Source organism: Propithecus coquereli, unplaced genomic scaffold (assembly GCF_000956105.1).
Source record: "Propithecus coquereli isolate 6110/MARCELLA unplaced genomic scaffold, Pcoq_1.0 Scaffold435, whole genome shotgun sequence".
NCBI lineage: Eukaryota > Metazoa > Chordata > Mammalia > Primates > Indriidae > Propithecus > Propithecus coquereli.
In genome coordinates, this window is record NW_012150119.1 from 191718 (window position 1) to 217863 (window position 26146).

Sequence of the window (26146 nt, forward strand, 5' to 3'; positions counted from 1 at the left end):
GGAGGGCCTTAAAGGCTCATAGTCTGTGACCTCTTTCTCCAATTGTCCCCACATTTATCACCAGAGAACAGGACAAAGGGAATTTAGCTTTAGGTGTTTTGAATATTTCTAGAAGTTGTTCTGTTTTGTTTAAGAAATGAAACATGGATTTGCATGGATGTTCCAGGGCACTCCTGACAAGCCCGTCCCAAGAGGTCACCCTCAGGCTGGAGCACCTGCCCGCTGCCCACCTTCAGGACACATTCATTTGCAGTGGCTACTTAAGCTGCCATGGCACAGTGCTAGTGGCCCTCCCCGGCCTGTGTCACCCAGGGGCCCTGCTGTGTGGGAACTCACGCTTTGGTTGAACATGTCCGTCTCGTGCCGCAGCTGTGTGTACTGGCACAGATGCTGCCGGATCATCTCCACCCTCTCCACCTCCAGCCGCTCCAGCTCCTGCCAAGGAAGGAAAGACCAGAGACCTCTGTGTACATCCCCTTGATTTGGGGATCTTCCCAGCAGCAGATCCTAGATGCCCCCACCAAAACACAAGTCACTGGCTGCGTCTATACCCAGCCCCATCTGACTCTCTGGGGGCCCATGAAGAACTTGCCCGGTGTCTGGGGTGAGGTGGTAGCTGGGGTGAGGTGAAGCTGATGACAGCAGCAGCGACCGTTTTGTTTCCTGAAAGCCAGCTCTGCCAGGCACCCTGCTAAGCGCTCTGCATGTGTTACCTAAGTGTTCTCATTATGATTTTAAAAGATACGTTCTGCTACTATCCCCGTTCTACAAGCAAGGGAACTAACCCCTGGAGAGGTAATGCCAATTGCTCAAAGCAACACGCAGTTATGGAAAGAGCAGAGCGGGATTTAAACTAGGGTCTTCTGGGCTCTTACTCATGACTCTGCACCAGTGCGGCCCCGGCCCTGTACCCTGATGGGGTGGAGCAAGGGGACGTGTGTGAAGGCTTCCATGCCTCATGCTCCTGGGGCTTTGTCCTTGGGCCTCTGCTAGGCAGGCCCCCTTCTCCGCGCACCCCTGGTGCCGAGGGACGGAGTAGAGGCCCGGCCAGGGCAGGCAGAGAGGGCTGGGAGTGGAGTGGTCATTGTCAAAGGGAAGAGTGGAAGAGTTTGTCCTTCGGTGTGTAGATGGTTCCCCGTCTTTGGAATTTAGGGGATCAGGCTGTTCTGTGCACAACTAGGTCACTGCCCAGGTGATTAACCGGGAAGCGGGGTAAAGCAGGGGGCTTAATTAGGAGATTAACCAGGAGGAAAACTAGGTCATCGTTGCTGGTAGAGGCTTCTAATCTGGTGGGCTGAAGCCTGGCAGGCAGCTGGTCAGCCCTGAGTTGAGTGGGCAGGGGTGGCTTCAGGCAGTGGGATGATCCAAAGAGCACCTGGCACAACGTCTCCTGTCCCATCTGCCCCAGTGGCCCAAGTACAGCCACACATCACTGTCCCACTCAGGCGGGTGCCGACCGACAAGGAGATGCAGCCCCTTTCCAGGAGCACTCAGGAGAGCACCATGGGCTCTGCCGCCTGTTCCCCACACCCCCGGCCAGAGGCCTCCCACTCCCCCTGTGCAGCTCCCCCAACCTCACCCATTCACACACCTTGCAAGGACCTGCAACTCTTCTGAGTGTGTGTGTGTGGGGGGGACCCTCTTCCTATAGCTTGGCTATGTGCCCTAAAGGGGCCACTGTCCACTTGGTTGTGGGGGGAGTCCTTGGTTGACCCTGACCTCTCAGGGGACAGCCCAAAAAGGATACAGCCAGACCCAACCCTTCCTGCGTTCGCACAGCTTGGAAGCAGAGAGCAGGGATTTGCACACACTTGGACTGGCCTAGATGGAGGTCTTGATCCCAACACTGGAGGGGATCTAATGATCTCTAGGGTCGCCCCACTTCATCACCCCCGGGGCCCACCACCACCTGCCCGGGGCTTCCCATGCACCAGGCCCTGTGCCGCCATGTCCATATGTCCCTGATCGCTTACCAGCGTGGTGGTCACCATCTCCTCAAACCACTTGGACTGGGCCTGGTTGTAGAGGTCCACGCAGCGCATGAGGTCGTCTCCTGCAAAAGGACAACAGTCACCATCGCACTCCACCCTGTCCTCCCCACCTGTGCCCCATGGCCATGCCCTCTTCTCTCCCCAGGGTCCTGGCGGCCACTGGAGTTTGGAGGGGTGGTGGTAGGAAGAAAGAGAAAGCAGAGCAAAGGAAGGAAGGGGGCAACCCAGCAAAATGAGGGGCCAGCTTCAGGGTGTCCACCTGAACTTGACCCTGGATGCCAAGAATCCAGGATGGGGGTTCTCACAGTGTGTGTGGGGGGAGGGGTATTCCTAGGACCCCCAATCCTATCATGAGCCCAAGAAATGCCTCTCTCCCTAAAGACAGCAGTTTTATTTTATATTGACGAGTCCAGAGTGGTTAAAACGTGTCACAAGCAATTTCGTACTAATAAGAATTACGGGAGAGAAATTTGCCAATCATGTCCGTGTGTTTGCATGAATGTGTACACACAGCAGGACATCATTATGAAACACAAAATAACGTGTCTGATGGTTTACAGCTCGTTCATTTGTGCAGCCACAGTCCTAAACACGCACTGGAGGGACACGCGCCGACTTTGGGAGTGTGGTGACCTCAGGAAACAGAGAAAGAAGGGTGAGCAGGTGGGAGTTAGCTCGTTCTACAGCATTTTATTTCATCAGAGAAGGATCTGAGGCAAGCATAACTATTAAATTTTTAGGTCTAGTGTGTTATTTTCTGTTATCGTATGTATGTCACATCACATTTTGTAATTAGTAAACAAATCGAGATGTAACTGCAAACATTACTAAGTTTACCAGCACCTTGGAACTACGCAAAACACTGCCCATGGACCAGCGGTACTAGTGTCCCCTGGGCCAGCTAGAAGTGCAGAAACCAAGGATGTGCCCGAGACCTGCTGAATCAGAAACTGCCCTTTCCCGTGACGCTCTGATGACGAGAGTGCACACTGTGGCTGGAGAAGCGCCGCTCTGGCGCACGGCGTCGTCTAACTGTCGCTTCCTGACCATCCCAGGGCTCCGGCAAGAGGAGGGCATTGTGGTCTTTGCTCATGAGTCCACCCAAAAGCTAACGGACTTACTCCAGTAAGTCTAGAGTAGATTCTAGCAATTCTAGAGTAGATTCTAGTAGTTCTAGAAGTAGAATTAAGCAAGTAGAATCTAGCAATTTGAGTAGATTCCAAATTACTGCTATGACGTCATTGTTGCACTGTGGATTCTGGTAGGACAGTGAAAGAAAACGGGGAGAGTTATGTCCACACACCAAGGCCTAGCTCAGTGTCCCTGCTCTGCCGACGCCGCGCGCCACACTCCAGGGACACGAGGCTGTGCACGAGTGCTGAGCCTTGTGTAACAGAGTCTGAAACAAAGGATTTGTTCACTTTGTTCTTGGGCCAGGCCAAGGATCCCAGAGGCACTGGATTGCAGGGAAGAATGTGGCTACTGCCTGCAGACGCGTTTCCGCAAAGAGCTCGTGCCTGACCGAGGATCAGGTCCGCACGTTGCCCTGTAAACCTATAATGTGCAAGTGCCAGAGCCCTATCTGTCAATCCCGACTTCGACAACACACTTCAGGAACTGCCACAGCATCTGGAAACAGAGTAGGCCAAGCGGGTGTGTCTTCTCTCTGTGGTAGCCCCCGGGTTTGAAACTGGACCCTTCTGAACAGGACGGTTAAGAACATGGATTCTGGCAACCAGAACGCTGCCATCCTAGCACCACTACTTATGAGCTGTGTGATCTTGGACAAGTCAATTAACCTGCCTGTGCCTCGGTTTCTCCACCTGTAAAATGAGAATAATAATCGTGTCTTCACGGAATTGCTGTAAAGGATAAACATACTGCTCTATGGAGTGCTTAGAACAGGGACTGCTGCAGAGAACAAAATATTAATGTGCTACACAGTGACAATGAGGACGATGACGCACTGAAGTAAAACCTCCCAGGACCCAGATGTCCTACCTTCCAGTAGCCTGGAAAAGATGAGGAAGAGGGAAGAAGGGGAACAGCAAGAAAGAACAGCCAGCATTTTCTGAGCAACAGGCTGTCCAGCAAAACGGTGACAAGCAGCATCTTTGGAATAAGAGGAAACAGGATTCTGGCGTTGCCGCTGTGAGCCTTGGGAGAGTTTCTCGTCCTCTCTGCCACCAGTTTTCTCACTGGTAAAAGGTATAAAAATATCTCCCCATGGAGAAGACTGTGCAGATCAAGAGACAATGTTCTAAAGCATGTAGCCTGGTACCTGGCACACTTGAAGTACCCAGAAAAGGTGGGATTTTTTACAGTTAGGTCTAAGGACTAGCTACTTTTGTCGCAAAATAATTCCAAACTAGAGGCATAAGAGACCATATCATCTGATAACAATGCAATAAAACCAGAAAAAAAATTAGAAATAAAAAAATTAGAAAACAACAGTAATAAAGTCCTTGCTCATAAAAACGTGAAGATTTTCTTGGAAGCCACTCTTGGCTCAAAGATGAAATCAAACCCAAATAGCAAAATATGTTGAAAATAGCAGAAATGAAAACACTACAAATAAGAACCTATGGAGTATGGTTGAAGCACCAGTATAAGGAAAAATAAATGTCTGGTGGGTTAAATACTTCATTGTTTAAAAAACAAAATAAAAAATAAACACCTGAAACCAAAAACAGTAAGGAAAAAAACCCCAGGTTATTTAAAAAAAAAAATCTTAGAAAGGGGATGGGTTATGGATCCCTTGAGCTCAGGAGTTCGAGACCAGCCTGAGCAAGAGTGAGACCCCATCTCTACTAAAAATAGAAAAAATTAGCCAGGCATGGTGGCACATGCCTGTAGTCCCTGCTACTTGGGAGGCTGAGGCAGGAGGATCGCTTGAGGCCAGGAGTGTGAGGTTGCTGCGAGCTAGGCTGATGCCATGGCACTCACTCTAGCCCCAGCCTGTCTCAAAAAAAAAATGGGGGAAAGGATGAGTCTTTCTAAAGACAGTCCCAAAACCTAGACTCTGTAAGGGAAAAGATCACTGAACAGAAAAATAGCCAAAGGGTTGCTCTCCCCAATATATAAACAGTCTATGGTCAGTCACTCAACAAGAAAATGGAGAGAGGATATGAGTCAATCAGTTCACAGAAAAAAAGTCAAAAATAATTTATATTTTTGAAATGCTCAATCCTGCTCACAGAGAGATGCAAATTAAAAACAAAATATTATTTTTGACCAGACACCAGTGACTTCAAGCGTTGATAACATGCAATGCTGACAAGCATTGAGGGAACAGGCATTCATAGACACTACTGGTGGGCACTGTCTCTGGAAAGCAATTTGGAAATACCCATCAGAATGAACAGAACTCTGACCCAGCATCTACGTTCTCTCTACGTGCAGATCTGGCCTTACGCACACACAAAGGTACAGATTTGCTAACACAGCGTCACTGGCGCTGCCCAACACCCTGAAAAGATCTAAAAGTCCTAAAAATCAATTAAGAGAATGATGAAATAAATTTGGGTACAATCACACAACTGGACACTAGTTAGCCATTAAGAAGTTTGATGTGCATGAATGATTGGGCAAATAGATTTATAGGTAATGAAACAGAAGCTATTTCCAAGATACATTAATTAAAAAGTTCAGAAGATAGAGGGTATGATCTACTTTACATAAATGTAAATATAAATATTATTTAAAAATTAAAACACTCGGAAGTGATGGTGATTATTTCTGGTGAATAACACTTTGTATGCCAATTAAGATATTTTTCCATGTACCAATATTGTTTCTGCAGAATAATTTATTTTTAAATAAGTTAATATATTCAACAAATTTAAATATGCCTCTTCTTTCTCTAGGTAATAACTATATTATGTTTTATACTTACACATCCAGTGATTTATTATTCCAGAGGCAATACACCTGTTACAGACACATGTTGTCGCACGCAGGAAAACTTTGCTTCTCTTAGAAATAGCTACGCAGAGTTTCACTGGTTCTTCCTGGTCTTCTCCCTCTCCTGTGCATTAGCTCATTCTTACCACTAGGTGGAAGCAGAAACCGCCTCACTGGGGGAATCTCTCCAAGAGACTCTGAAATCTGGTTCTTTAAATTAAACGTCAGCCTCTGTCCTGGGACAGTGTCACTTCCCGGGGAGCTGGGGCAGCTTGGGTGGGGTGGGGTGTGCACTTCTGTGGGCTCTGAGCAGAGATAGTGCCCTGAGGTCTCAGTGCACAGAGGAGTTTGTCCACCTCCTGGTCAGAGATCCAGGGTTTGGGCAAGACATAAAAAGCCATCGCTGGGGAGACAATGAGGAGTCCAGCCCCCACCACGGCCTGAAAACAGCCTGACCCACTCCCGCCCACTCCACCCCCAAAGTTATGCTTTTGAGATCCCCGGGTGGACAGGAGAGAGGGTGGTCTGCAATCTTGCAGAGGGGAGACTGTTAGATGGCTCTCCCCTCTGTGAGCCACAGTGCAGCCATATTGTGAACGGCAGCCATCTTAAAGGCAGGCTGGCCGCAGCATGGCCTATGACCAAGGCACCTATGAGCCAGCTAAGCATGCATTAAGAACAGGAAAACAAAGTAATTAACTTGTAACTGACTGTTTAAATTCTCCTGGTGTATGTAGTTAAATTTTACTATGCTTGCTTAATTCATGAAAAAAGGTACCTTGCCTTAACCAACGCTATCTGCTTCTGTAAGCTCGCTTGCCTAAAGATTGTAATCAAACCAGGTGGTCTGAGGCTGGTCCCAGGCCCCCGAGTTAATGGAAAAAAGGACATTCTGATGTCATCTACATCCTGTTATGCTGTAGTATGACCTGTTTTTCTCTATATGTAATCAACTAAGACTGTATAAATTCCCCCTTTTCTCTACAGCTAGGGGCCACTCTCTGTCTCTGGAATCTCTGTCGGAACAGGGGTGGTCGCTGGCCAGCTAATAAAGACCCACAATTTGGCTCAATAGCTGGCCTTCTAATAAAGATTCATAATTTGGCTCAGTTTCGGTCTTAGGTGGTCTTTTCTCGCACTCTGGACCATGACAGAGACGTGCCTCCCGGTCCCCGGTCTCCAGCCGGGTCCCCTGTGCTGTGACCAGGCGGCGGGCACCACACTCACCAGCCTGCGTGGACTTCCTCCGCGCCTTCTTGATGTCCTCCTCCGTCTTGTTGCTCAGCTTGATCTCCAGCTGCTGGGTTTTCATCTCCAGGTCCCTCTGCCGCTCCGTGAGGGCTTTCCGGGCCTGGGGTCCAACGACACGACACGGAAACGCTGTTCGTAAAGCTCAGAGCCCGGGGGCCTCCCTTTTCTCCACGTGAGTCCTTTATTTGCCCTGTTTGTGTGGGTCACGTCACAGGGGCTCGGAAGGGCCAGGCCTCCAGAGAGGTGCCGCCCAGCTAGAGAGTGACAGTGCAGGGCTGCAAGCCGGGTCTTCTGTCTCTTCAGTGACATCTGGACTCCGCCTAAGTCTACCTCTCAGACCGTGTTTGCGTTGGAGCTTGTACATGGTCTGGGGACCCCGGCAGTCCTAAAGTCTCAGCCTGTCAGGGTTGGAAGCGACCACAGAGGTCACCTGTGTCACCTGTGTCACCTCCCGGCAGTGCTTAACAGGTTGGCAGCACGAGCTGCCCTGTTCCAGAGCAGGTGACGACTCTGGCTTCCCACCCCGCTGCTGTGCCTGCCTTTCCTCCTGGCCACCTCCCGCAGCTCCACGGCCCTTTGGAGGGCGCCAGCGGCGGCACCGGCCCCATCCCCTCGAGGGCTGGCGATCAGCAGCCGCCTCGGGGTGTGACCACCGTGGCTCTGCCCAGGCTCTGGGCCGGAAGGGGAACCCCTGGGCATCTGGGAGTGGGGTGATTTTGTCAGAAGACAATCTTCCAGGTGAGGCCCCGACACAGGGGCCGCATGAAGCCCAGCAGCACATCCAGGCTTGGTGTCCACAAAAACCAAAAACACGCATGTGCCTAGTCTTCTGTGCCCACGCTGTCCCCATGGCAGCCACAGCCCCTCCTGGCTCCACTGGTCCTCTGGGTGGTCACCTGAACACTTCAGGGAAGCGGCTCCTACCTGCTGCTCAGGTGAGGGCAAGAGGCTCGGCCTCCCCGCATTACCCCACGGTGGGGACAAAGGCCCGCTCTCTTCCAGCAGCCCCCACGTGCCTGCCCAGGCCTCTCACCTTCTCCACGGCGGCGTAGCGGCTGGCAAGCTGCTTGCGGAGGTCGGCAATGTGGTGGTCACACTTTTTCATGTCTTTCTTGAAGTTCTCACGGAAGTTCATCAGGGGCTTCTCTACTTCGCTGTGGAGCTGTTGAGGACAATGGAGCAGCACACTCAGGACCCCGGGCACCCGCTGCGGGCCCGTGGGGGGTCGGGGGGACGCCCACTTCCCCTGGCGCGTGAGGATGGGTCTGGGGCAGTGGTCGGCGCTGGGAGCTCCTGATTCCCATCAGCTAACTCCTTCCGCCTCTCAGCTTCCACAGCTACTACTTCTTTTTAGTTTTATTTAAAAAGATTCTTATTGTCTCCGTTTATGGTGTGCAACGTGTTGCGACATGTATACACTGTGGAATGGCTAAATCAAGCCGATTCATTTATCTGTGACCTCACATTCTTGCAGGGCGTTGCTTGTGTGTCTCTCCCTTCACTCTCCAAACCGGGAGCTTTCTAGGGCTAGAAATCTTGTCACCCATCTGTGTCCCCAAGCACTTAGCACAGTGGTTGCTGCATATAGCTCCACAAATAACTGTCAAATGGATGCCATTCGACGAATCGATCTCACGTCCATTCTATTCACCACATGCCAGGTGAGCAGAATGCAAAGATCTGGACAAACCTTAAGGAACTCACAGTGGGAACTCCTCGAGGCCTGTGGGAAACTCACAAGGACACCTCTTCTGAGCTGCACCCAAGGGGAGTCTCTCAGCTCCCTGGGCTAGATGGGGACACAGGCGCACTTCCCAGACACCCCTGTGCTCCAGGGCCAGAGAAAGAGATTTATGCTTTGAGAGGAGCTGGGTGACATCAGGTTTTTAGCTTTTTTCTTCTCTTTCCCACCCCACCTCTATTTTTTAAAAACCTTTTTCTTAAAACTTTTTTTTTTTTGGTTGTGAGCATGAGATTGCTTTTATAAGACAACAGGTTAATGTGGACCTGCCCTGGCCAAAGCCAGGTGGGCAGCCTAGCACCCGTCTCCCCCCGACTCAGCCTCGGGCCACCTCACCTTCGGCCTGCGGCTCCCCAACCCCAACTCAGCGTCCACCTGCCCCAGAGGGGCCTCTGGGGAGACAGCTCAACTTCCCTGGACAGACGACATCCCAACTCTAGGCTTCTCTCCTCTCTCCTCTCCCCTCTCCCCAGGGTTTTGCTACATTGTCCTTTTCACTGCAGACCCCAGGCTGTAGGTGTCCCTATGCTAAGCAAGCGACACACACAGGACTGTGACCTCCAAGTGGGCAGGGGCCCAATCTGGCTTGACTGCTGCTGTCCACAGTGTCTGCCCAGAGCTGGTACAGGGTGGGTGCCCCTTCTCTATTGGAGAAAATGACAAACCCTTCAGTGCCCAATCCCCTGGGTGACAAGAGGACAGCTTTGCTGTTAGATGACTAACAGAGAACTGGCCGTCCAAACACCCCCCTTCCTCCCAGTATTAGTTGTAAAAGTGTCTTATTTTTTTTTTTTTTTGAGCCCCTGGAACTTCCCTTGTGCAGGAAAACATCCCCATCTGGTGGCAGTTTGTAAGACGCTGCAGAAAACTCGAGTACTCATGAGAATAAACAAACCCTTGCCCATGTTCGTAGGTTAGGCGTTTGCTGCCCAGTGGAAGCGGCTGCACGACTTGGCTGCCGGGAACCTGCTGCTGGTTGGAGTCTCTGAGGGCTAACTCAGCCTATGGAGTAGGTAACCCTGGACCCTCTTTCTAAGGACTGGAAAGCAAGTGACAGACTTAAATGTGCCCAGGAGGAAGCTGGAGGAGTTTTTCAACACTAAGGTTTTCTGGGCCCCAGCTCCAGGCTCTGTGGTCTGGGGAAGGGGCCATGAACCTGCCAATACACCCAAAGGCTTTCCCCAAATTCACATGACATTCTGTGAACACAATGCTGCCAGCTGTCAGAAGTGACTCAAGGCCAAAGATGAAGATCCTTAGAACCACAGATAATTAAGCACTTTTTAAAGACATAATTATTTTCTTAAAAAAAAAAGTTAGCTTTTAATACTCATTCTTAACATGGAAGCATCTCTGTTTAATTGGGAGTCAGAAGTCCCTCCTGAAAGTGTGTCCTCGAGGACTCTTGGGGTGGCCTGGCCTGTCCCGGATGGCCAGGCCATTGCTGCCACTCGGTCTGCCTTTCCAAAACTCCCTGCCTGCCTTTGTTTTCATCTCACACATCGGCAGAGAATAAGAGAAATTCCAAGTTGGAAGGAATTTCAGAGTGTCTAGTCCAGTGTTTTTTACATGGTGGGTGGCCAAGAGTTGTGAAATCAATTTAATGGGTCAGGACCAACTTTTTGGTGAGAACAGACCAGATGTGAATAGAAAATATCAGAGTATGTTTTAGGTAGGAGGATAAATACTGTTTCAATGAAACATTGGTTCTGGCTACGTAGGTGGGTGCATGTCTTTATGTGGACACGGGAGTGGATACATGTAGGTGTGTTCTGAGTGCTCATGAAAAGCGTATCTCTGCAGGTCACCTTCAAATAAGTTTAAAGTCACTGATCTAGTCTGAACTCTTCCTTTCACACAGGAAGAAATGGAACCCCAGGGGCGCTAAGTGACTGACTTGCCCAAGGTCACAGAGCTTGTTAGTGATAAAACTCGTGTCTCCTAACTCCCCCGTCCCCTAAAATCTCCTGACTGGATGCACAGCCCCCATTGCATGATTAGATTTTCTCCCAACAGAAGGAATTGTGCTATTCTCCCTTCTTCAGCTGGAGCCAGGTACGACTTCCTTTGTATATAGCAATCTTGTTACTTTAGCAACCTGTTGCTATTAGCAATGGCTTGAACTGGGAGACTAAAAAAGCTGGAAAAATTGCTGTAACAAAATTGCATTTCTTAAAGAGCTTTTACTGCAGACACAGAACATTGGGAGCAGAATTTCAATAAGCCTTTTGGAGCAGACATTGACATGGTTTTGAGCATATGGAGCCATATTATTCATGGCAGGCAGATCCCGGGAGCCCCTTTCTCTGAAGGAATCTCCACAAAGCTCCTGGGCTGCCACTATGATTGCCAAGGCCATCAACACCGACCGACAGGCTGGAAGCATCGGGGGCTGTTCTGCGTGACCATTCACAAGCCTCCCGTCAGCTGCATGGGGAAGTCACGAACACTGGCTTAACATGCTCTGAGCATCTGGCGGGTCGGAACCAGTCTGCACCACCCTGTTGGCATCCCCTGAGACGGCAGAGGGCAGAGCGCTCCCCAAGAACAGGGCTCTGTGTTTTAGATGCCACTGGTCTGCCGAAGAGAGGGTGTTGTCGGAAGAAAATGTCTGGGGGCCAACGTCTGGGTGACCGTGGCCTGGGACTTCAGCTCTCTGCCCCTTCTAACTGTGAAATGGATATTCTACCTGGCAGGGTAGGTGATAAATAAGCCGAGAGATGAGCTGTGCCTTGCACAGAACCATCCAGAGTACTTATGTCGCCACCTGTGTCACACAGTGTGTTGCCACCTGTTGAGTCTCTGAACAATCGAGAATCAGGGGTCCTGCTGATCGGGAGTAAATGCCACTGGGATTCCCGGGGATCCAGCAGGCGACTGACCTTTCAGAGGCTCGCAGCCCTGGCCCCCGGCCCCACCCCATAACAGCGGCTGCCTGCCCATGCATCTCGCCAGTCAATGGAGGTTTCTGCCATGGCAGAGAACAGGGCTGTAGGGGGCAGGAGAAGGAAGACCTTGGGAGGTGACGCTACTCGTGATCTTAAAATAACTTGCTGCTTTGTATGCAGCACAGGAAAGATATCAATTCATGGAGTTCCCTTCCCTGCCAGGGCTTGAAGTAGCAATTTTCTTGTGAAGTGCCTGGTGGAATGAGGTTAGTATGCCTTCATTAGCCGGGAATTATCATCCACACCTAGTGTCAACTCAGTCTAGGGGCACGGACAGCCTTTAGACATGGGGCACAGTAAGAGCATTGTCCCCTCTCCCACCCCAGCTCCTCACAAGGCCTCTCAGGCCTCAGCCATTTCAGTCATTCATTCTGCCTTGCTGTGTGCAGAGCGCCGTCGTGGGCTCGGGTGAGGAGACTTGGGTAAATGTCATATAGGACCCCAAAACAGGGAATTGCAATTGCGGTGGGAGCAGCACTGGAAAAGACATAGGACCAGTGAGTGCTGAATGCACGAGCCCCAGGGAGGAGCAACCAGCTTTGGGGCTACCCATAAAAAATAATGGATAGTTGAAGCACTTTTCCTGCCGTGGGTGGCTGGTCATGGCGGGAGGGCAGAGGGAAGAGAGGATGGGCCAGGGTCACAGGGATGGGGCCACTCTCAAGGGTCTCCCTTCCTTTAATAGGCAAGCATGCTAATGGTATAGCCCCACTAGTCATACACACTTCAGTGTGAATTATTTCACTGAAACACTTAGTCTATTTTTCACCTAAAAAGTAGCCAAGAGTCGGAGAGGAAATTTGGAGATATGAGCCAGGGAGTAAGGAGGAGAGTTTCATCTGGAAATATGGAGAAATCTTGAGAGAAAGTAGGCCTGAAAAGACTGGGGGTGGGGAGGAGATAGTCACAGGGCTCCCTTCATTCTCTAGGTCAGAAAGTATTTATTAAGCATCTACTGTATGTCAGGCACCATTCTGAGCACTGAGGGTAGAGTGAATAGTCCTGTCCTCAAGCAAGTCCTGGTGCTAGTGCTTGAGAACCGAGTGACAGAAGGGTCACTTACTCACTGTTCTGAAATTGCACAACGAATAAAACAAAACCAAAACACTTTCTCTCTGGCACGGTCTAACATTTCCTGACACTGAGAAGAGACAGAGCGTGCCAATCCACTGCTTTCAAAGCCAGGCAAAGAGAGGGCAGGTTTTCATCACTCAGGGGTTCACCTGAGAAACTGGGAGGCACCCACTCTCACTACACGAAGGTGTGCTGGGGCCAGCTCCCAAGGGCTCCCAGGAAGTGACTGTTAAATTTTTAGGAATTTTTTGCACTGGTTGTTAAACACGGCCATTATTAAAAACTAAATTAGGCTGGGTGTGGTGGCTCACGCCTGTAGTCCCAGTCGCTTGGGAGGCTGAGGCAGGAGGATCACTTGAGCCCAGGAGTTTGGGCTATGGTGAGCTATGATCATGCCACTGCACTCCAGCCTGGATGACAGAACAAGACCCTATCTCTTAAAACAAACAAAACAAAACAAATCCTAACTAAATTATACAAACTTAAATACATTATATTAAAAATAAAGGTAATACTCAGCACTTTCCTAACTACATTTTACTATTATCCACGCTCTGGGTGGACACTGATGGTTATTTACACTGCTGTATCTGTCATGATAAGGACACTTTCTCATGATGTGTCACTGTGCATCTCTTTGCAACGGTATATTCAGTGACATCATGTTGGCAGTTTGAAATTTACACCAGGGAAAGTGGCAGATGATACGAACCAGAAAGACTGCTGTTAACCATTCTCAGCACCCCACTGCGTAAGGGCAAGCCAGGGCTGCCGCAGGGAGCCGTTACCTTGGCGGAGAACTTGAGGTGAACTTCCGCCTCGTCTGCAAGGCTCTTCTTCACCTGGGCCCACGCTTCTCCCAGGGAGCTGCAACACGAAGGAGACAGTGAGACTCGGGGGACCCCAGGGAGAGCTGTGCCAACCGCTGGTCAGAAGCCACAGCCCTTCCCGAGGGGGGAGGGCGGGACTCAACCCCGTGTCTTGGGGACATCTATAACACCCGAGACTTTGGACTTGGATGAGGCGGAGGCCAGGCGCAAAATAAACGTGAGCATCACGCTTCAACCCACAGGGCTTGGCTCACCAAAGCCGAGGTGAGCTACCCTTACCTCTGGAGCTAAGAGAACAGACTGTAGCAGACAGCCGAGCAACTGGGGAAATTTCCAGGAACCCAGAGGCTCACAAGGACCAGGGGAAGTGCGGGAAGCAGGTGGGGTGCGGTTCTAAAGCCTCAGTTGCCGTGAGGGCCTTGACACCTGGCAGATCGCTGTCCCCAGAGCTTTAAAACCGCCCCACCATGGTTTGCTGAAGACAGGTGCAAAATGTCTGCTGGTAAATCAAGGAAGGAAAACAGATTCCTTTCCAGGGAGAAGCCCTTTTCAAACAGAAGGTGCTACACAGCCCTGCTTATAGGCAAAACCCCAGCTGAGTTCCACGAGAGGCGAAGCTGGGCCATGTGGGTCTAGCGACCTCCTAGGTACAGCCACACAGCAGAGAAGGCTGCCCTCACCAGCCTCAGGAGCGTGTACCCCCTAGTACTGACTCCCTAGCTCTGAGCCCTAACGCTGCCTGCAGCTTACTAGAGATTGGCCGAGTCCTCTCAGCATCCAAGGAGATGCTTCCCTAAGACTTCCAGGCGCAGGTCCCATGCCGCACTCCCCACGACTTGGAACTCCTTAACCTCCCTCGCCCTTCACGTGACACCCCTGCTTCCCTGCTAGCCCCCTCTTCAGCCCAGCCAGCAAATCCAGGCTGCACGTGCAGTGCACTTAATGTCGTCAAAAAGCCACTTCCCCCCGAGAATTCATTAAACTCGAGTGGCAAAAGCTGGTTAAAAGACAGGTGCTGCCAGGCTTCCAGTGTCGCGCAGAGCAGCCAGTGGCTAAGAATCACCCGGTGGAACAGAGCAGATTCCTCTGATCACAGTCCAGGCTGGCTGGTTGCGGTGCTGGCTCAGGCCGAGGCGGTATCTACGGGAAATGGCTGCCTGACTTCATCTGGGGCTCTGGTGGCAAAGAAAGCTCCCCTTGGGGGATCCTGCCGGGGGAGCCCACCAGAGAGGAGCTAGAGTGAGAAACGGGCAATCCAACCTGTTGACACTTGTCTTCACCTGGAGGACCTGAGCTCCAGGAAGCTGTGCTGGGGCACCCAACACCCTCGGGCGGCCCAGGCCCCCACCTGATTCACCAGGTGGGTAGGCAGGAGGTCTGGGGTGGTGGGATGGCAGGAGTGACTGTGGCAGTTATATAGATCAGTCACACAGACAAGGTCAACTGACCTGCAGTGATGGTGTCAAGGTATTTCAATGGGCGGAACCGATGGTCCTTTTAACAAATGGCGCAGAGACAACTGTACATGCACGGTTGGCGGGGAGGAATCTTGACCCTTTCCTGCGCCATATACACAAACTATCTCAAGATGGAACCCAGCTCTAAAGTGAAAGCCAACACTAAACAAAGCTTACGGAAGCCATCCTGGGAGCAGTGGGAACCTGATTAAAGGGAGATGACAGAGTTCTGCCCCCACAGCTGAGCGACACACAGCAACTCTCGGGAGGTACAAACAAGAGCCACAGAAGCCAAAAGTCCCCGGGTGGTGCCCAGAGTTTGTGTAATCACATGCGTCCTCCTGCAGAGCTGGAAGGCCACTGTCGGCAGAGCACGTGGTGAGTAATTGGCCCAGGGACAGGTAGGGTGGCCTGAGAATGTCATCTCAGGCTGTAGGGAGGAAAGGAAGAGGCATGGTTTTCCACCCAAGACAATGTCCTCAGCCCCACTCTCCGGCTGCACATCCCCAGGTGGGAGGACATCACTCCAAACATCCAGTGGGGCCCTCTGGGCCAACAGGTCCCCCATGCACACCCCCCCCACCCCAACACTCCAGACCCTTGCAGCCACTTCACTATTTATAACAAAGCCATTTGGAAATGCTCTCATTTGAAAAAAAATTTTTTTTTAACCAATAAGAGGTTAATTAAAAAACTCACAAAATCTGAGATAGATTTCTGTTCCAACATAGATTTTGAAGCACCCCAAACCAAAATGCATGTTATTGTCACAACTGCCAACCAGAAAAGACCAAAATCCCATTTCCTTTCTGCATAGGGGAGAAACTGAAGGCAGAATAAACAAGCTAATTCTGTCTATTCACCAATGTGCACACACCTCGGGAAGTCTAACGTGGACGCAGCACTTGAGTGGCAAAAACAGCTCAAGTCTCCCTTGTTGGCATCTTCTTAGACTGCCCCAAATTTCTGGGCTCCAGCTTTGCACTTTGGAAGTTTTCAGAGTGGACCCGGTTAAACGTCCCAAGCTGTGTGTGAATGCTAAATAGCGCTGCTGCACCTATCGTATGGGGGGGCGCCCATGTGTTCACACCCCGTGCCTGCTGATTGGATTGTGTGTGTGTGGTTGCCGTGTTCACATCTAGCTGAGTGGCGCTGATATGTGTATGTGAGCTCGTGTTGCGTTTATCCCCGTGTTTACACATATGTGCGCACGGCATGGCGGTGCGGGCCTGACTCGTGGAGCTGGACTGTTCGGGTTGGGAGCATATGCTGTGCGTGTTGGCAGGACACAGTGTCCTTGGCAGCAGCCCAGGCCAAGGAGGTGGAAGCCGGAAGCCTCCGAGCAGCACAGTGGCCGCAGAGCACAAGGATGCTTAGGAAAGCCTCTTCCCAGGCAGCAAGGGCCACTCCCTAGATGCTCCCCTCCTGCGCCCACCTTGGGCCCAGCGCACGGAGCAGAAGGGGGCGAGGAACCAGCTAACCTACTTTGCATCCATGGAGAGACGACGGCCTTGTGGGCCGCCCTGCAGTCTCTGGCTGGCGGGACGGGCGAAAACCATTCAAAGGCGGCTGTTTGGCTGCACGGTCAGCCCATGTGGAGGGCTTAATCAAAGCCACATTTGGTTGGCAAAATCTCTGTCCCCTGAAGGATTTCAAGCCATGAAGGCAGATTTGGACTTGTTTCCCATCACAGCTCTATGACAACCACAGCCATCCCCCGACAGAATGTCTCCCTTCCTCGGGGGTTCACTTCCCCTTGTAGGAGGAATTCAAACAGAGACTTGTCCGAAGGGAGGCTGGCAGAGAAAGAGGACTCCTGGGGACCCTTTCGACTCGGACCTCCTGAGAGTCTTCATTATTTTAAAAATTAAGATCGGATTCATATAACATAAAATTAACCATTTAAAAGTGAACAATCCTTTGAAATGAACGCATTTAGTACATTCACAATGTTGTGCAACCACCGCCTTTATCTAGTTCCAAAACATTTTCATTTCCCTGTTATGGACTAATGGTTTGTGTCCTGCCGAAACTCTTATGTTGAAGCCCTAACCCCCGTGTGGCTGTACTTGGGGATGGGGCTTTTAAGGAAGTAATTAAGGTTAAATGAGGTCATAAAGGTGAGGTTCTGATCTGATAGAATTAGTGTCCTTATGAAAACAAACATCAGAGCACTCCTCCCTCCCTCTGAGCACACACCAAGGAAAGGCCACGTGAGCACACAGCAAGAAGGCGGCTGTCTGCAACCCAGTGGGAGAGTCCTCACCAGACCCTAGGACTTTCGGCCTCCAGAACTATGAGAAAATAAATTTCTGTTGTTTAAGCCACCCCGTCTGTGGTATTTTGTTGTAGCAGCCTGAGAAGACAAATACACACCCCAAAAGGAAGCCTGGTACCTGGTCAGCAGTCACACCCTACTCCCCCAGCCCCTGGCAACCAACAATCTGCTTTCTGTCTCTACGGATTTGCCTATTCCGGACACTTCACATAAATGGGATCATACACTACGGGACCTTTTGTGTTTGTCTTCTTTTCCTCAGCAGAATGTTTCTGGGGTTCATCCGCACAGTAGCACGTACCAGTATCCTGTCCCTTTTTATGGCTGAACGACAGTCCTTGGATATCCATTGTGCACATGCCACACGTTGTTTATCTATTCATCCCTTGATGACATTTTTGATTTTTCTACCTTTGGCCATTGTGAATAGTGCTGCTCTGTATGAGTGTATACATGAATTTGTTTGAGTCCCTGTCTTCAATTATTTTGGGTATAAACCTAGGAATGAAATTGCTGGGTAATATGGTAATGCTGCGTTTAGCTTTTTGGGGAACAGCCAGACTTTTCCACAGGGGCTGCACTGTTTTACATTCCCACCGAGGGCACACAAGGCAGAGACTGTTCCACCCACTAGGAATCCTGTGGATGGAGGGTTGGGCTGAGCCTTCCCCAGCCTGGGTCCCATCCGCAGAGTTCGGGACAGTCACAGCTGGAGTGGGGAGGGGAGCCTGGGCCTCAGCCCACAGGAGAAGGATCTAAACAAAGGGGCCGACAGAAAATCCTCTCAAACACAGTTTCCTGCCGGCCTGCCCTCGGAGAAAGAGGAGCCGGCGTGGGTACCCCGAGGTTGCTGCCTGGCCACCAGAGAACAGGCTGGACGGGCTTCTGACCTACCCTGGCATTTGGCAGGAGGCCCTTGGTCCCTAGAGAGAAGACAGTGTAGAAGTGCCCTTCTTGGGCATGGATGCCCATACCTGGAGTCACGGTGCCCACCTTTAGCCAGGCCTACGGAGATTGCCCACCTGGAGCGGGCCCACACCAGCGATCAGAGGTGGGTGGAAAGGGCCCCTCCTGTTCAGCGTCCCCACGTGCTCCCCACTCCCATCCCTCTCCTCCCAACTCACCCTTCCTCCTGCGCAGCCAAGGAGTTCTGAGAGAGCTTAGCTAAGTTCTTCGCATAGTCTTCTTCAATCTTTATCCTGCAAAGGGAGAAAACCCAACACGTCAGCTCTCTGCGCCCCCGTGGGTCTGCCCCGCTGCCCCGCACATGTCAGCCGTGTAAAGGAACCCATTAGACCGTACGCTCTGAGAGGGCGTGGCTCGTCTGTCTGCCTGACACACAGTAGGTGCTTAATAAATATCTGTTGAATAAATGCACAAACAAAATGGTCTGAATCTCCATCTCCTCATCTGCAAAACGGGATGTTTCCGCTTGTCTGCTAGGGCTGTGAAGACGAGAGCTATTGTTTACACAGCTCCTGGCACAGGGCTGGAAACCTGCGGCCCTTAAAGGAATGAATGCAACTCCTGATGGAAGACCAGGGACGCCCACTGCTGTCCCCTCTCCCTCCCAGCACCAGAGCTCCCAGATGGCCGCAGCCCCTCGGGAACAGACACAGAGCATCTCCCTACCGTCTCCCACCTTCATGCCTCTAATTGCCAAGCCTGCTGGGCACAAGTATTTCCATGGAAACCAGGCAGTGCCCAGAGCTGCAGCTTGATTCTGTTTCCCTGGAGAGGAAAGTTGCCTTGGATGTAGCTTCCAGCAGGCAGGCCCTTGACACATTTGCAAGGCAACTCCCTGGGGACAGTTCTATATCATCCAACACATCCCTGTCAAGTGTGTCGTCAAAGGTACACCGCCCACTGCCCAAGTGGTCCTCTGAGCCATGGTGGGAGACAGAGAAGGTATGTTTATGTCAACCAGCGCCGGCTCTGGCTGGGGCGTCCGAGAGCCCCTGGTACATCAGGTGGTGAATCTAAAAGCCCCAGAGATGCTGGGGCTGCAGCATTTGCTTCCCAGCCGCTCAGACAGCTGGTGCCCGAAGGATGGGATGATGGAGAGAGGGTGATCGACAAAGTCGTAATAAAAGTAATAACCATTGCACGATGTGGCACCAAGAGACTCCCAATCTCTCGTTCCTTCTTGCACCGCTTTGCCCTCACCCACCTCTGGCTGGTCTCTAGGTCCTCCTGCCTCTAATCCGACCAATGTGCTTCTGTCGCTTCCCCTCTGTGCCCTCTGCCCTCGCCTGCAGCCCTCCCCTGCAGCCCTCCCCAGGACACGGGGCCCGGCAGCCTACGCCTCCAGACTACGGCCAAGAGATTGCACTAGAAAGCAGGTGTAACCATGTTGTGCTCCTGGTCCCTCAATGCCAGCTCAGGTGCCAGGCATAGCGGGTGCACACACCTCTGCCTCCTGGGCCTCCCCTCCAAACCAGTGCCAGCAGCACCTGCCCCCCTGCCCCACCTCCCGAAGCTGAGGCCACTGCAAACCAGCTGGTGTCTGTCCCTGAGCCAGGCCAGCTCCCATCTATGTGCCCTCCTGCCTCTGAAAGGACCTCCCTGTGAGATCCCAAGGTGGACTGAGAGAAGTTACAGGCGTCTACATTTTCTCTGGGGAGACCAGAGTGTCCTGAAAGGGCAGGTTCCATTCATTTGCTAATGACATGTTATGGAGTATAAACCATAAGTATGTTCAAGCTTTGGCTGTTACAGCCATTTTCCTATTTGCCTGTTTGACACTATTGTTTCTCACACCCGAGCTATGCAACCTCTCAATTTCCTACCAGTTTAATGGGTCATACAATAAAGATTTGATTATACAGATTGAAAATAGATCCCCTAAGGGAAAGGGGTGCTTTAAAACACCAAAGCATTATTACTTGATTACTGTTATAATTAAAAAAAGAAATATTTTTTAAAGATATTGCTATTTGCTATAAACATTGCCAGTGTGCCTCCAGATGAAACTTCAGGTGGAAAGCTGTGTGCGCGCACAGGTGTGATGGGGGGGGTGTGTGCTTGTGCTTGGGCATGAGTCTGTGCTGAACAGTCTCAGAACTTGCAGAGACAGAGAGGAGGAGGGAGATGGAGAAGGAACTTCTCTTTCTCCTTCTGGCTTTCCCTGTTTCCATCAGGCTGAATTTATTGTTTCTTCATCTATGTTCCCCAGCTCTTTAGACAAACCACTGTTAGAATCCCTGACAGCAGGGATGGAGGCGGGAAGAGTGAGGAGGATTCTATGTCTCCTGCTCTGGGATGTAGTTTTGATTAAAGATGAATTGAAAGGTCACATTCTCCTTTTTAGTTATGGTAAAGGACAGTGCTTCAAATGAGGGCTAGGTAGGTAAGTAAAGGAGTGAAATGGTCTGTAGGGGGAACAATAGGGAGTGGTGCAGACTGCGGCAAAATGGGAATAGGAGTAGCTGACGCTCAGCTCCAGCTGGTTGCTGCGTGCGGGATGTGGAAGCGATCCTGCCAACCTTCTGCTTTCTCAAGGCCTATTAAGTCTCCAGATTTTAATTTAAAATCTACCAATTTTTAAAAAATGTTGGTTCAAATCTTTAAAAACACTATACAGGCCAAAGCTACACATCTGCTGGCCAGATCTGTCCCAGGAGGCATGAGTTGGTGGCTCCAGTCTTACACTTCCCTTAGCACTAACCAGCCCAGCGCGGAGCATGCAGTGCTAGGTCCTGCTGCGGACTCCTCAGGCCACGGGGCCAAGGTGGGCGCTGTCCCAAGACCCCCAGAACAGGGAGGGGCCCAGGCTTCACCTTTCCCGGATGAATTCTGACATTTCCTTCTGCATTTGTTTGCCCTTCAATTGTTTCTGAAGCAGTAGCTCAAACCCAGCCACGGTGCCATTGCCTTGGGGGTCCTTCTTATCAGCCTGCAAAGTGAACAGAAGCACAAGAGTTTAGGTGACATCTGGTGGTGTCTGGAGCCAGGGAGAATGGAGCGTAGGGAGGACAGACTCCAGGAAGTTCCCTGGTGCACCCGGCAACCCTGAGCCCAGCATGAGAAGGAGAAAGGAGCTGCCCTAACTCGGATCTCTGCCTGGGGGCCCTGCACCCATGCTGCCTTCTAATGTGTAGGTCCTCATCCTAAGCTGCTGCCACCCTATGGCCAAGCCCCTTAACTCTCCCAACCTGGGAATCAAGAGCAAGAAGGACAAGTGGCCAAGAACACTGGCTCTGATGCCTAACACCTGAAATTCCAGCTGGGTGACCTCAGGCAAGCTCTTCACTCGCCCTGGGCATGCACTTCTTTATCTGCAAAACTCGGGAAATAAGGGCACCTACTTCATATGGTTATTTGGGATAAATGACATATTTAATACCTTAGCACAGTGCTGACACACAGTAAGTACTCGATAAATGGCATCTACTATCAGTTACTTTTAAGTAAAAGGCAGGACCCGGGGAAGACGGCCGGGTCAACGAAATGGGAACTTAGGACCCAATTGGTTTTGCAAACAAATATTCTTAAAATTTAAAAATTAAATGATTTCCTTTGTTTTGTTTTACCTGTACTTCCTCGCGTTCACCTGAATACCCTTTTCCTGCCCAACATTCACCTGGCCGCACTGCTAATACCTCTCATGACAGGGAGATCACTACCACAGGGGGTGAACCATGTCATACAGAGGCTGCTCTTGCAGTTTAAAAGTTTCTCCATGTACACTGAAGATTTGTGCACTTCACTCTATGAATGCTACAGCTTGATGAAAAAGCAAAGGGGAAATTCTCCGAATTCTCAGCCCGAATTGGACTCCCTTCTAGGATGGACTGACTGAGCAATCCATCCACGCTAGAGAAAACCGGCCAGAAGAAAGAGGCTTTAAAAAGAATGTGTCAGTGGAAAGAAATTTCTATTAGAGGAAAAGGCCTTGATGACCAGGGAGATAAAAACCCCAGATTAAGTGTCAGACCCCAGGGGAGATTGCGTTAGACGAGGACTCACAAGCGTCGCTCTGTGGGGTGCTGCTGACCAGCGGCAGACTCACGCACTCCTCCAGCTTCCGAAGGCTCGAGACCCCCACGCTGACCCCGGCTCCCAGGATGCTTATCACTAGGCCTAACCACTCTCCCTCGCAGGCTCCTCCAGTGCAGCCCTCTTTGGGGCGCACGTTCCCACATCCGGCCGCATCCTGCCATCTCTGCTGCTGCCACAGCTTTTCTGGCCTCCCCTACTTACCCCTCACTTCCACTCTTGCCTGTGCAATGCATGTGACTCAGATCACAGCACATCTCTGCTTAAGGCCCTCCAACATCCTCTACAGCAGAGAGAATACAGCCTAACGCCCCGCCTGGGCCCACAAAGCCTTGCACACTCTGATCCCTGCTCACGCGGCCTCTGAGCTCACTCACTCCCCAGGTCTGTCAGATGCCAAAGCCTGAGTCCCTTCTGTGCCGCTCTGTAACCTCTGCAGAGGGTCTCTGCCTGAGAGCAACACAGCTGGACACTAGGAGCTGTCCCTCTGATGTGCGTGGGGGCATAGCAATCTCTGCACGTCTTCTAAGGTACGAGTATTTGGTAGAAAGGAAAAAAACACTTTCATTTGGCATTAGGTTAGCAAATCTAAAAAAGGATAGATAATCCATTCTGCATGGTGGTGAAGACAAATTTTCATTCAATTTATTTATTATTCCTCAGGGTCTCTGCATACTTTTTTTTTTGAAATGTACAATTTGGTGGTTTTTAAAATATTCACAAGGTTGTGCAACCAACACCATCACCACTGTATGATTCCAGAATGGGTGATCTAATTTTGAAAGTCATGGCCGTCGCTGTTATCTTGCAATGCTGAAACTGTGTTCACCAGACGAAAAGCAGACATCTTGGAACCACAGGATCATCAGAGCTGGTGCTGTCTGCACATGTGTGCACCTGACCTCCTCGTGGTTTGGATGGGACTAGAGAGGCCCGAGGAGGTAAAGTACTTGTTCAAGTTTTATCACGTGGTGATAGCGGGTACGGAGCCCAGATTCACTTACTGGGACTGACTCTAGTCTCCTGCCCTCACTGAGCATCAGAACTGACCCTCCAGCTGGCCTGCATTCTGGCTGGGATTTCTGTACTGCGGTGAACAGCCCTGCTGCGTGCCTGAGATTTATGGAGTCATCTGGATCCCAAAAGGGTCTTGTGTTCCTGTCTCAGATGCTAAATCTACTGCCATGTTTTCAGGCTTCAACAAGAAATGCCCCTCCACTTTGAGCTCCAGGCCTCTCCTACCCATTGGGGCCACGGCATGGGGGAAACTGAGGCACCACTTACCCAGAAGTAGTCACAGTAGCTCCACTCAGTTGGTTTCAGCAGCTGCTGTTCCGGCATCGTGTCTGGGTGAGGGAATGTCACGCAGTTTATCTGTAGGGCAGACAGCAAGAAATAAAATGACTCCACTGGAGTCTTGGGAGAAGCAGGGAAGGCCTTGCCCCGAGACACAGCACTAACGAGGCCTCCCTACGGGGCCAGCTTAATAGAACAGGCCCAGGGATCTCTGCATGCTCAGCGGCTGGCATTTCACACGAGGGCGACGGCCATTCACCCACCCCAGAGGGCCTATGAATCGCTACCAGCTCTCTGGAAGGCAGCTCAGGCTCAACATCGCAAATATCCAGCACCTTCGACCCAGCAATGGCACTACTAAGAGTCCCTCCTACAGACATGTCTGCATGGGCGGTGACGTACACACATGGTCTCTCACTACAGTACTACTTATAGTCGCCAAAGGCTGGAACACAGTTACGTTGTCCATCAGCAGGGGAATGGTTAGACAGACAACTACGGAAATCGTAAAGGACACAGTGATAAAGTTCTTACGTATTGGTAAGGAAATGTGGCAGGATATACTGTTAGGTGGGCGGGGGGCAAAAGAAGAGTACTACAGTATGCTACCATGTGTGTTTAAAAAGAGGGGGATACATAGTTGACTCTTGAACAACACCGGTTTGCAATGTGTGAATCCGTTTGTACGTGGATTTTCTTCTGCCTGTCTTCTGACAGCAAGACCAACCCTCCTCTTCCCCCTCCTCAGCCTACTCAGTGTGAAGATGACAAGGATGAAGACCTTTGTGATGATCCACTTTCACTTAATGAACAGTAAATATATTTTCTATTCCTTATGATTTTCAATAGCATTTTTTCCTCTAGCTTACTTTATTATAAGAATACAGTATATACTACATATAACATGCAAAACATGTGTTAATCGACTGTTATCGGTGAGGTTTTTGGTCAACAGTAGGCTATTCGTTAAGGTTTTGGGGGAGTCAAAAGTTAGAAATGAACTTTTGACCGTGCAGGGGGGCAGCACCGCTAACCCCCATGTTGTTCAAGGGTCAACTGTATACACACTCAGTTATTTATGTGCAGAATATTTCCCAGGAAAGGAACTGTGTGGGTGAGGGTCAGGGATCAGAGGTTACTGTGCAAATTTTATCTCATGATATGTATTAAACGAACAAATACAGTTTAAAATTACAATCCAGGGCACATGCTGGGGCTGGCCCTAGCCAAGAAGAGTGAAGTGCAGAGACTCCTGGGTGGTCTCGGACTTTTCTGCCCGTGCACGTCTGTGATGCTCCCTGGCTCTCCCGGCTGGGTGGCAGTGGCTTTGCCGACGCTCCCGCCCACATGGCGTCAAGCCCCAGATCCTCCCTCTCCTGTGGAGTACGCTAATTTGTTTCCACTGTGGGAGCAAGGCCTGTCTAAGCCTTCTGGGGCTTTAACCCCTCGTCGCAGCCCAAGCAACTGCTGAAGCGGGAGATGTCAAACGTTAAAGAAAGGAACGGTGCAGAAAACCCTGAGGTTTGGGGCCCAGGACACGAACTCCCACGCCAGGCAGGGCATAAAATGAGCAGCCTCCGCCGTGGGTAGGGCCTGGGGTCTGCAGAGATGCGTCCAAGGGGCAGATTCAGCTCCGCTCCTGCCAACTGTTATTGCGCCCATATGAGGAGTCCCATGTTCTCAGATTATGTGAGACTCAGAAGCAGCTAAAATGGGCATTTTTTATGTAAAGTGTCTCATTTTTTAAGTGTTGTCAATTAATTTGAGGTTTAAAATAACAACACCGCACAGGCCCAACGAACCCCTCTGCCAGCGGAGTCGGGCCCATGGACCTTCAGTCATGACCTCTGGCTTAGGGGCTCGAGGGCGGCTGCGGTAAATCTAGCCCCATCCCCTTCCCAACTGCCAGGGGCACAGGCCCTACTTGCAGTGGGAGGAGAAGTCCCAAAGGACAGGCCCCCCCACTCTGGAGGGAAGTGTGACACAACAGAAAGTATCAGGGGTGGGAATGATCTGGGGACCCTGGAGATGAGACAGGCAGTGCTGAATTCTGCTAAGGTCATGGTGGGGCGGAGGGATTCCCTGGGCTAGGGACGCTGGCCTGCAGCAGTGCACAGGAGCGGAAGGCCAGCATCCGGAGATGGTCTCCCCAAGCCCTCGTTTCCGGCTGACTCCCCAAAGCGTGTCCAGAGGTGAGTCCCCTTCGCTGGCTCCCCCAGCCCACTGCCAAGCCGGTGTCACTTGCGGCAGTTAAGAAAACGAGGAACGGATTTCAAAGTTTCTCATATTCCTTGTTTTGTGTTCCAGCTATTATTGCTTCGACAAACAATGGTGATCACAGTCCACCTTTATTTTGCTTAATAATGCAGCCCATGACAA

At 51.0% G+C, this 26146-nt stretch overlaps 1 protein-coding gene across 3 annotated transcripts in view; it reads right to left on the reverse strand.

Annotated features, from left to right (window-relative positions):
* GAS7 (growth arrest-specific 7) overlaps nucleotides 1-26146 on the reverse strand; it is a 222964-nt gene that overhangs the window by 6515 nt on the left and 190303 nt on the right. For all 3 annotated transcript variants that reach the window (XM_012653947.1, XM_012653948.1, XM_012653949.1), the window contains exons 6-13: nucleotides 23756-23845; nucleotides 21253-21368; nucleotides 18598-18672; nucleotides 13697-13775; nucleotides 8179-8307; nucleotides 7122-7245; nucleotides 1974-2053; nucleotides 337-435 (exon numbers count right to left, since the gene is read on the reverse strand). In XM_012653947.1, the coding sequence (XP_012509401.1) occupies nucleotides 337-435; nucleotides 1974-2053; nucleotides 7122-7245; nucleotides 8179-8307; nucleotides 13697-13775; nucleotides 18598-18672; nucleotides 21253-21368; nucleotides 23756-23845 (792 nt within the window). The remainder of the gene's footprint in view (nucleotides 1-336; nucleotides 436-1973; nucleotides 2054-7121; nucleotides 7246-8178; nucleotides 8308-13696; nucleotides 13776-18597; nucleotides 18673-21252; nucleotides 21369-23755; nucleotides 23846-26146) is intronic.